Genomic DNA, 11,159 nt, shown 5'->3' with positions numbered 1-11,159 from the left:
AAAAATCTTCAAATTACAATCTGTAAGAAAATATGCATAAAACAATTCACGTTGTTTAATTCATCTTTAAGACCATGAAGACACAGTGTGATGATAATTAATTGACAACATGTCATATCATAATACTTAGACTCTTGAGATAACAACTAAAAATCTGAATTAATATCAAACACTAGAAGTCTGTGATAAAATCTCTTGGAGGACTTGAAAAAAAAAAATTATAATGGGATTTAAAATTATGGATCTGGCATCAATGAAAAATGAAACTTGAATTGAGACATCAAAAGAACAGAGCTAAGCAAAAGATACGTGTTTGTTTTAAGGGACTTTACAGAGCTATGGGTGCAAGATTTCCGGCTTTATGAAATGGATTTTAATTCATTTTCGGCATCGAGATCAACTATAAACAATATCACCAAAATAAGTTTCAGCCTTATTTGAATTTCATGCTTTTTTTGGCCTTGCACCCATGCGGCACTAGCAATGACCAGCAATCCTTTTTTTAAAAAAGGTAATTTCAGCAAAAGAGATACCTAAATAGAGTAAAGATAACACAACAAAAAGAAGAAAGAAATTAAACCATTGCAATATTTCTACCTCTCTTCCATCAATGTTTTCATCATTTTAATTAAAAAAAAAAAAAAGCTGCTGCGCTGAACTGCACTCAAATGTTGGTTTTACAGCGCATAGAACGCTACTAAGTAATTTCAGCAGAGGTAACAAGGGGTATGATTGAGGAAAGTTTTAAATCTCAACTTAAAAGCACAGAAGACAAAGGGAAATGAATCAAATAGGAAACAAGCATCCAAGAGCAATCCATTGATGTGCAAATTTTGGCAATACCTAAAAGTCCCATCCAGGCACAAAAAATAAGGACTCCACTATGAAGAATACATTCTAATGTTTACAAAGTACAATGTACAATACTCAAAACTAGTAATTATAATATAGAACATAACAGTAATAGAGAGGTGATTTACAAAGAGAAAAATACCATCTCACTCTCAGAAAAAGGTATTATATATTTGACCATCTCCCTCCCAGTCCCAGATAAAGATCCCCGCATGGACCAGAAAAAAAAGGAGAAATCTCAATCCAGAACAAAGACAGAGAGCAACATGGTAAAGGAAAACAGATATGGGAGATAGAAGACATAACAAGTGACCTCCTTCCCACTAGTTTTAAGTTTTTAAGCGTTTTACGGCACTTGCAACACATTTAGGTTATATCAGCGCCAGTGAAAAGGAAGAAAATGGGACAGTAAATAGTTCTAGAATTACTATTAAAGCACCCAAGAGAAAGGAAGACAAAGAGGAACTGGGAACAAATAGGGATCAGATGCAGATTCCAAGAGCAAACCATCACTGTACTTAGTTTGAGATCACCTATGTCTCATCCGGTCACAAGTACAAAATCAAACAAAGAGGAATACACTTAAATGCTTACAGTATACATTAAAAATAACAAATATAATAATACATAACAGAGAGATGATTTACAAGGAAAAAAATATCATCTCCCAAAACAATCACAATGCATTTGACAGTTTCCCTCCCAGCCAGGACTCGGGACAAAACTAAGTAATCTCATTCCAAGACAAAGACAGAAAAGCAAGTTGGAAAACAGGTACAGTGGGATAGACGACACAGCAAGTACCTCCCTGCCCACTATCGGAGGTCGGAACCCCACCCAGTCCTGCCCACTCTGAGAGGTCAGATGACTCCAACCAGATGCTAAAAAATATAATCAATAAAGAGTCAATCAAGTGGGAGCAGTTCTATCAACAATGAAAACAACATGAGTTAAAAATGAAACGGGGCAATACTTGACAATTATGATTATGGATATGCAACTATGTATAGACAGGAAAAAAAATAGTTAATTAAAAATTTTTTTAAAAATACATATGATATGAATTATGCTTTATAAATGGATATTATATGGGGGTAAAATCTGAGTGATTGCAGTCAATCTCAAATTAATATTTCGAAATCTCTTTTACTTTTAAAGAACCATCTTCATTTGTAACCACTGTTAAATTGTTGGAGGTACTAAAAGATTGACGACGTAAGAAAAATTTTAAAACATATATTCCTTACGAACAATTCCAAGCTTTGGACTATGATATTTTATTATTATTTTCTTTAATACACTTACCAAAAAATAGATATGTGTGTGTTCCACAACAGTCTAATGATACACTTATTTACTTCTAAAAGAATACAATAACTGATTAGAAACATCAGATCAGAATTATCAACATTAGTGAGAAATGATGATCCTCATTTATGACAATATGTGTGATTCAAGACAAAAGCTGCCGATCAAAGATGAGGTGTTCTTCTCCACTCCTTTTAGTCAAAAAATCAAAACAAAACAAAACGGTATATCATGACTAGATTTCAACTTCAAACATAACTAATACCACTCATAAAAAGTAAACAAAAGTTGTAATAACTGTGTATCAAATCCGAATGTTTTCAATGCTTAGCTTAAATCTGGATATAAACATGATTTTGAGGACAAAACTGTGCATGAAAATTTTAACAAAATACAAATCTTTAAGATTACCAAATAGATCAGGTTTGTTTATTCGTATTTAGTGTTTTTCAAAATGTTTGAACCACTTTTAGTTAATTTCATCGCTAGTAAAAATGAAGGAGATGAAAGGATGGTCAAAAGTTTTGTTTTGTTTGTTTTTAAGGGTTGTACTGCGTTTGCTACTCATTTAGGTCATATCAGCACCTAGGTCATATCAGCACCAGTAAAAAGGAAGAAATGTGATAGTCAAAGAATTCTGGAATTTCTGATAAAGCACCCAAGGAAAAGTAAGACAAAAAGGAATTGCTTCAACTAGGGAATAGATGTAGATTCCAAGAGCACATTATCATTGTACATAGTTTGCGATCACCTAAAAGTCTCATCCAAACACAAACACAAGTCCCTACTCAGAGGAATACACTCAAATGTAAACAAACCGATATATATATTTATAACCAAAAAAGTGTAATAGTACATAATAGATGTTTCATAATGAAAAAAAAAAAAAAATCTCCCAAAACTATAGCCTTACATTAGTTTGTTTCCCTCCTAGTCATGGACTCCAACCAGAACAAGGACAAAACTAAATAATCCCATTCCAAGACAAAGACAGAAAGCAACTCGAAAAACATGCAGGGGATAGAAGACACAGTAAGTGCCACCCTGCCCACTATGGGAGATCAGGAACCTCACCCAGTCAAAACTTCTGATATAGCTATCAAACAGCAAAGAAGACTTGTTTAAAAGAGATAAGAAGTAGATCCAAGAGCAATATATCCTTAAGCTCATCTGATGTTTTGTTTTTAAGGGTTTTACAGCGCTTGCAGCACATTTAGGTCATATCAGCGCCAGTAAAATGGAAGAAAATGGGTTTAAAAGTTCTAAATTTACAATTAAAGTACCATAGAAAAGGTAAGAAAAAGGGGAATCGATTCAAATAGAAAACAGATATATATTCCAAGAACACACAGTCAAAGCACTTAGTTTGAGATCATCTAAATGTCTCATCCAGACACAAGCACAGGTTCCCATTAAGAGGAATACACTCAAATGTTTCCACATCATATATAATATGTAAACACAACATAATACAGTGCATAACAGAAGATGATTTACAAGATATAAAATATCTCCCAAAACTCTAACTATACATTTGACTGTTTCCCTCCCAGCTAGGGTATCCGGCCAGGGCCAGAACAAAACCGAGTAATCTCATTCCAAGACAAAGACAGAAAGCATATTGGAAAACAGATATGAGGGAATAGAAAACACAGCGTGACCTCCTGATAAGAAACAGTTCAATTGTTTTCAAACAGTTTCTATTGTGCGAATGCCATCTATGCTGGACTTTTAGAGAAAAATATTACTCCCACGTATACACAAGATATATATCAAGATTTTTTTTAAAGACAAGAACCGAATTTCACACTACATGTCATTTTTTATATGGAATTCATTTTTCAAAAATACCGTATCAGTAAAAAATTTGAACTATGAAACAGTATACCAGTAAATTTAAATGTCACATTCTAGTCTCATGTACCAAATAAATACAATGATTAACTTACAATGGAAAATCAGTTATTGACAAAAGTGTTTTCGGTCAAAATATGTGTTGTTTTAAAAATAAACTGTAAATAGACACATACACACATGGACATCTGTTCATATACCACACCAGCATCTTAAAAACCAAGCCCTTTCACTGTGAGGAATGTAAAAAAAAAAAAAAATATCTGGTACATATCTCATGCAAATTTTTCATTGCAAGTCATTGTAAAACACTAAAACATCACTGAATCCTATTCCTCCAGACAATAAAAAATATCCAAAAACAAGAGATAAATCAGAAAGAACTGGCTGAACAAAAATGCTCATCATGTTCTTCAATCTCACAAATAATCAAATTTTTAAAAAAATCATTATGACTAGACACATGAATCGTTCGCAATTTCAAACATTGAATGTATTAATATCCATTGGAATTCAACAATTGGTAGATGAGAGTAACATTACATCATTTGACAATGATATAGACAAAATATACACATTGCACGGTACATATATATATATAAAGATAATATAATAAATAGTTTATTCACTTCTTTGAAAAAAAAACAAAATACAAAACAAAACAAAACAAAAAAACACTTCAATGAGGAAGAGCTGGAGAAGAAAAACAACTTGAAAATTAAAAAAAAGCTTAGATAATTCTGATAGAAAAAAGGAGTAATCACTGCAACTGCAATAAAAAATGAACAAACCACCAGCATGATAATAATCTGAATGTAACAACAAATGCGGCTCTTTACATCCAGCTTACCATTGAAGCATTTTGAAATCATAAGATGTATACAATGACCCCCCCCCCCCCCATTATACCACCGTCAAACCACTTTAATATAAATTAATAAATAATTATAATAATAATAATAATAATAATAATATAATAATAATAATAATAAAAATAATCATAATAAAAATAAATAAAATAATAAATAATAATAATAATATAATAATATAATAATAATAATAAAAATAATAATAATAAAATAATAATATAAAAATAATCATAAAAAATAATAATAATAAAATAATAATAAAAATAAATAATAAAAAATAATAATAATAATAATAATAATAATAATAATAATAATAATAATAATAATAATAATAATAATAATAACAATAATAAAACTGATGACCACATCAAATTGACAAAATCTTTTAGTTACACTCCCAAGAATGACGAGATCCTTTATGTGGCATAATATAACCGTTTTACTTAACACCAATAACAGCAGGATACAGAGAAAGAGAATTAAAAAAAAAAAAAAAAAATTATTGCATGATGAGTATCTGAGTATCGTGTCCTAAGTTATAAGTGCCAAGATTTAACATCTACCAAGATAAAAAGAAATGGTTGCTACACCTCTTAGTGTATTTCAATGTAAGCAGAAACAAACACTAAAATAGGGATTAAAATAATGTGATAAGAAAATATCAATTTAAAACAAGTAAACACACACACATACACACACACACACACACACGCATAAATACACATAAATCTTTTTATACTCTTCAGTAATCTACCACACTTCCTAGAAACGACACCGATACTGATATTGGCACATGGCATTTTTATATCATTTAATTCAATGATGCATTGAGACATTCCAAATACATTGACATATCATACAGCTCACAGCACAATGCTCATGGATAATTCTCCTACTTATTTCTTTTTTTTCTTTGACGACACTTTTGAAGATGGTGATGAGGCCATGGTTGTCTGCCACACTTTGGTGAGACTTGCCCCTAAAAGAAGGAAGTTGACAACGTAGGTGGTGATGCAGACGAGACAGAAGTCTTCCAGAACATACACTAGGATGTATCCAAGATAGACAGAGCCAATATTGGCTAGGATGGCAAGGGTTGCTTGAACCAAAGCTATTGCTGCTGTAGCTTTCAGTGCTATGGATGATAAACATATATTTTTTGTTATTTTAAAAAATGAAAAAAATAAATAAATAAAAAAAAAAACTCCCAAAAAATTCTAATTAATTAAAATAATAATAATATTTTTTTTTTTTTAAAAGATAATAATAATACTGTATCGCATCCCAAAAAAAAAAGGATTTTTTGGGGGGCAGACGTGTTATAAATTACAAGGTAAAATAAATAGATAATAAAAAAGTCAAAATATATGTATATATAAATAAGCAATAAGAATGGTTTCACATCCAGAGTTGTACTTTATTTATGAATAATTTCAATACTGTAAAATGGTTAAAATTGTCATTTTAAGTATTGCAAAACAAATATATTAATAAGTTAATATTTACAGTATTCAATATTAGGTCGGTAAAAAAAAACAACAACAAAGACGAAAATAATTATATAAAATGATTAACGCTTGGCATTAAAAAGCCTAACACTAACACAAGACGACAGAAAGGATTTTCCGTGTCTCTCTGTCTTAATTGGGATACATAATTACTCATATAAAAGATCTACATTGTCAACATCATTTATATAGTATTTAACAGATTTTTAAATAATTGAATTTATTTTGTTCTTTTCCACTGCTGACCAATTGCCTCCCCAAGCTGTTATGACATGAAAATGAAAAGACACTTTCAATTACTGCTTTATAAAATAATGTGCAGAGGGTGTCATCAATTCTAAACTGAGAATTTTTTGACAAAAAATAAGTACATCTGCACATCTTATACTTATATTCAATTATTTTCACGTGTTCATCCCACCTGAGCCTGTCATCAATTGTTACACCAAGGTATTTGTAGTGAGGATCTTGCTGGACTAATTGGTCCTTCAATTTCAAAGGTTCTATGGGTTCTTTCACTTTCATAAAATCGATTAGTAGCTCCTTTGTCTTGCTATGTTAAACTCTAGGTGATGTACATCACACCAAGACACAGATCTATCAATTTCTTGCCTATAAGCTACTTCAATGCCATTTGTTATAAGGCCTTGCTTGAAGAGCGGTGTCACCTGCGAAGATTGTTGCAATTAGCCACTCACTTTTACATAGAACTAATTCTGTTTCTCCAGAAATGTTGCGATTAACTGAAAGTTACGATTATCCCGAGTATAATGTATATATTACTATTCATTATTATTGATCATTATTTCTCAAAAGCAGAATACAATAGGTCAAGGGAATTAGGTGCTCAAATGAATTATATCACTAAAATATAAAATAGGATGATGTTCATAGCTCTGATGAAAAACATATTTCAGCAATAGGCTCAAAGTTAGGCCATCCCTTACAGCAATGATGATGTGACATCTTGATGTTGATAAATTGGAAACAATAATGTTTAAGTTAGGCCATCCCTTACAGCAATGATGATGGACATCTTGATGTTGATAAATTGGAAACAAAAATGTTTAAGTGAAATTAGATCAAACGAATCAGATACCAGTCGAATTTAATACTCACCTAGCAGTGCCTGCAGTAAGTAAAACATAATACCATACACTGGGTTAGGCTGGTTCAAGATGTGATCCTTAGAGAAGATTTGGTCAACAATGCCAAAACCTTTAGCATACCTAAAAAGTAATAATAAATAATATGTAATAAATAAATACATACAATTATTTTCAAAACATTTTTTTTTATCATCTTTGCCTTTACAACTAGAGTATCAAATTCAAAAACATATGATTTGATTTGAAATGAAAAACACGTCATAATAGCAATCCCTATTGAGAGAGATACAATACAACACACATTCGACGAACATGGGGCAGCAGGAAAAGTTCTTCGAATCCATGTTTTGACCAATACGTGAACACGGCTGTAAGACGAGAGACACAAACTGTGATGTAGCCTTCTGTTTAACTATACGATCTCATTGTTTATGCATCCTGATCTCATATTTTTATCCTTCTTTTTTGGCAAAATAAAGAATATCAATCAGTCCTGAGTTCCTCGCTTGGACAAACAAAACACACACCACCACGCCGTACAACCCATCACAAGGGATAATATGGTAGGATGTGGGGAAGTGGTAAGCATGCAGGGGAGAAGGTACTTGGCTACACACGCGTACCCTTCCTAAAACAATTTGAGTTTGAGACTTTCAGAAAAAGTACCAGAGATGTGCACTTGCTGCCAAACTAAAATACAGCGTGCAAGCAAGGAAAGGCGCTGCTTAAACTAGTCATCGTAAGAGTGTCAGCCCATAGACAGTGAGGACGTCCGGTGACATGACCTGTACCGCATTAATTCAGAAGATGATGTATTGCAAATTGTCTGATATTGAAAATAAATTTTTTGATACTCCTTATTTTTAAAAGGATGTATAATTCTGCTGTTTTAGTTTTGTCCTCCATTAGTTTTGTTTTTTTTTAAGTTGTCTTCTTGCTTCAAAATTCGTACATTAATTTTTTTTGCTTATTTGTGGTAATGTTTTATTATTATTCTTCCCTTTCCTTTCAATATTCAAATGAAGAAATAAATACAAATGGCTGGCACTAACACTAACAGCAATAAATCTTGACACTTTTGGGGGAAGGGGGGGGGGGGGGGGGGGGGAGGGGGCGCACAATTTGCCGTTTACGGCATAATTTCAAATTTTTAGGGCATAATTTGGGGGGAAAAATGGCATTTTCCTGGAGGATCAGTAATGTTTCATTGTGATTGTGATTGTTAGCATATCTCACTCAATAAAGTTTGATGCTAGACAAAAATCATTTGGTTGTTGAGTCTTGACCTTGGCTCTATAATGAGATGTCTATGCAACTATGACCCTTGGTGTCAAGGATTTTTTCTCTTGGGTTAAGATGGATTTCTCTTCTACCTATGGCGATTTCATTCACAGTTTTTTTAGTAAACCCACAGTGTCTCGTCATATTGCACTCTTGCCAACCACCCTCAACCATTTGAAAAAATTTATCATATGTTTCAAAACAACTATGGTAATTTTCTCAAATTTTTCCCCCAAAAATCATATTTTCAACATGTCCAACCACATACAATTTCAAATTTAACATTCACTGAATTTATGGAGATTTATCAAGATAGTGGAGGGGTGGAGTATGTTTAATAGATATTGCACTATATAAATGCTCAAGTTTTTTGTTACAGAAGTAGTATTATTGGTAGTATAGTAATATTAGTAATGGTAGTTGTAGTATAAGTAGTAGTAGTAGTAGTAGTAGTAGTGGTAGTAGTAGTAGTAGTAGTAGTAGTAGTAGTAATAGTAGAGTAGTAGTAGTAGTAGTAACGTAAATGGTGCTGCTCGAAGTAATGGTGGTTGGAGAAGTAGTAGTAGTAGTAGTAGTAGTAGTAGTAGTAGTAGTAGTAGTAGTAGTATAGTAGTATTAGTATAGTAGTAGTATTAGTATAGTAGTAGTAGTAGTAGTAGTAGTAGTAGTAGTAGTAGTAGTAGTAGTAGTAGTAGTAGTAGTAGTAGTAGTAATGTAAATGGTGCTGATTGAAGCTCGAAGAAATAAATAACAATGTGAAATTGAATGTAAGCTTCAATTTTAATTAAATACGATTACAGATACTACTACTACTATTATTACTACTAAAAGTATTACTGTTGCTACTGCCCTTATGATTATACTAATACCTACATCCCTTATATTTTGTACCGTTTTTATGCACCTCCAGTGGAGGTGTACAAAAACGCACCGTTTTTGTGATGGTAAATTAATGAAAATGTTGCTGCATACGTTCATGAGGTTTAAATAGTTTTAAATTGTAGTTTAGCACGCTGCTTAGTGATTACCGATGTACGTTTATACAATGATAATAAATTAAAGAATAATAACAATAAATTTAAAAATCAAAAGTAAAAAGAAACATGGCACACAAATACTGATCTCAAATAAATAAATAATTTTAGAAAATTAAAATCAAAGTTTTTTTAAAACATGATAAAAAGGTTTTGAAAAACAAAACAACAAAAAAAGAAAGAAAGAAAGAAAAAAAATAATTTTTGTCTTTCTCAATAAAGTAAACTTTTTTTTTTAAAATTGTCTACGATGGGAATCGGACCCAGTACGTTCAAGATTAGAGTCTGACAGCTTATCCACTGCGTTACAGAGCCACCTGACTGTTCATCACATTTAATAAGGTCTTTCTAAGACATTATTTTACCTTCAATGCAACTTCTATTTTCTGGTTTTATATTTCGATTTTTTAAATTATTATTATTTTTATATAAATTTATTAACAAACACATTCTACATATGTCACAATATAACTTTGCCATGTCCAAATACAAAAACACAATATCGCTGATGAAATTGGGTGGGATGCGCATGCGTAACGGAGGTGTATAAAAACGATCCGTTAAGATACACAGTCAACGGAGGTGCATCCTACGTTAAAATAGACTAAATCGCACAGCGTCCCAGGTTAACATGTTTTATTACGTTTCATCCCCTGTTGTCAAGTCTGCCCCAAGCTCTCGTCTGTGATTTTCATTTCTGGTGAGAGAGCTACCTTTTCACTTTTGTTATTTTTTTCACCCCGAGTGAGTGGGTGGTGAGGAGGCAGCCTTGTGAAATTAAAAAAAAAAAAAGAAAATGTAAATATAAATCTTTATCTTTGTGTCAAATCTCAAAGAAGAATAGGTTTACCTGGATGTCAGCACTTTGGAGCAGGACATGTAACTGCTAATATCACAAAGAGCCACATAATTGGGGTTCATTTCTTTCATGACTTCCACGTACAAAGCAAAGACGCTGATGCCGATGCCAAGCAACGCTAACACTAAAGTTACATTTCTGACCATATTAGAATGCTGTGGCCCTTTAGCCTTACTAGATGGTTGCCTTGACTTATTATTGTTTTGGTTGCCTTTCGGTTTAGTCTCCTTATTTTGCACATTTTTTGTCTTATTGCTCTGTGACTTTTTCGAAGCAGTTGAGTTCTTAGTAGCAGTCGCCATTTTCAATTTCGTCGTTTCGTGAGTTTCGGAACCGGTAGGTAGCAATCAGAGTTTTTGCTTGGCTCACCGTTCAAACTTGTCCCATTAAGAGAAGTGGCGAAACGTAAAAGAGAAGTGTCGTGTAATTTTGGTTATAATTGACCACTCCAAAAATGTACCATGATAAGTATTAACATGTCAGGT

The 11,159-nt window shown here is 32.2% G+C and overlaps 1 protein-coding gene across 1 annotated transcript; it reads right to left on the bottom strand.

Moving 5' to 3' along the window:
• Nucleotides 1–5,634: 5,634 nt before the first annotated feature.
• Nucleotides 5,635–11,016, bottom strand: LOC144967176 (vitamin K epoxide reductase complex subunit 1-like protein 1). The gene is made up of 3 exons (XM_078904102.1): nt 10,666–11,016; nt 7,511–7,620; nt 5,635–6,018 (listed from the first exon to the last, which is right to left on the bottom strand). Exons 1-3 carry the CDS (start codon nt 10,974–10,976, stop codon nt 5,780–5,782), a joined length of 660 nt encoding a protein of 219 aa, XP_078760228.1. The 5' UTR covers nt 10,977–11,016; the 3' UTR covers nt 5,635–5,779.
• Between the last annotated feature and the right edge of the window lie 143 nt (nt 11,017–11,159).

Source organism: Berghia stephanieae, chromosome 3 (assembly GCF_034508935.2).
Source record: "Berghia stephanieae isolate SIO BIC M18660-M18661 chromosome 3, UCSD_Bste_1.3, whole genome shotgun sequence".
NCBI lineage: Eukaryota > Metazoa > Mollusca > Gastropoda > Nudibranchia > Aeolidiidae > Berghia > Berghia stephanieae.
This window is presented reverse-complemented; position numbering and strand designations above follow the sequence as displayed.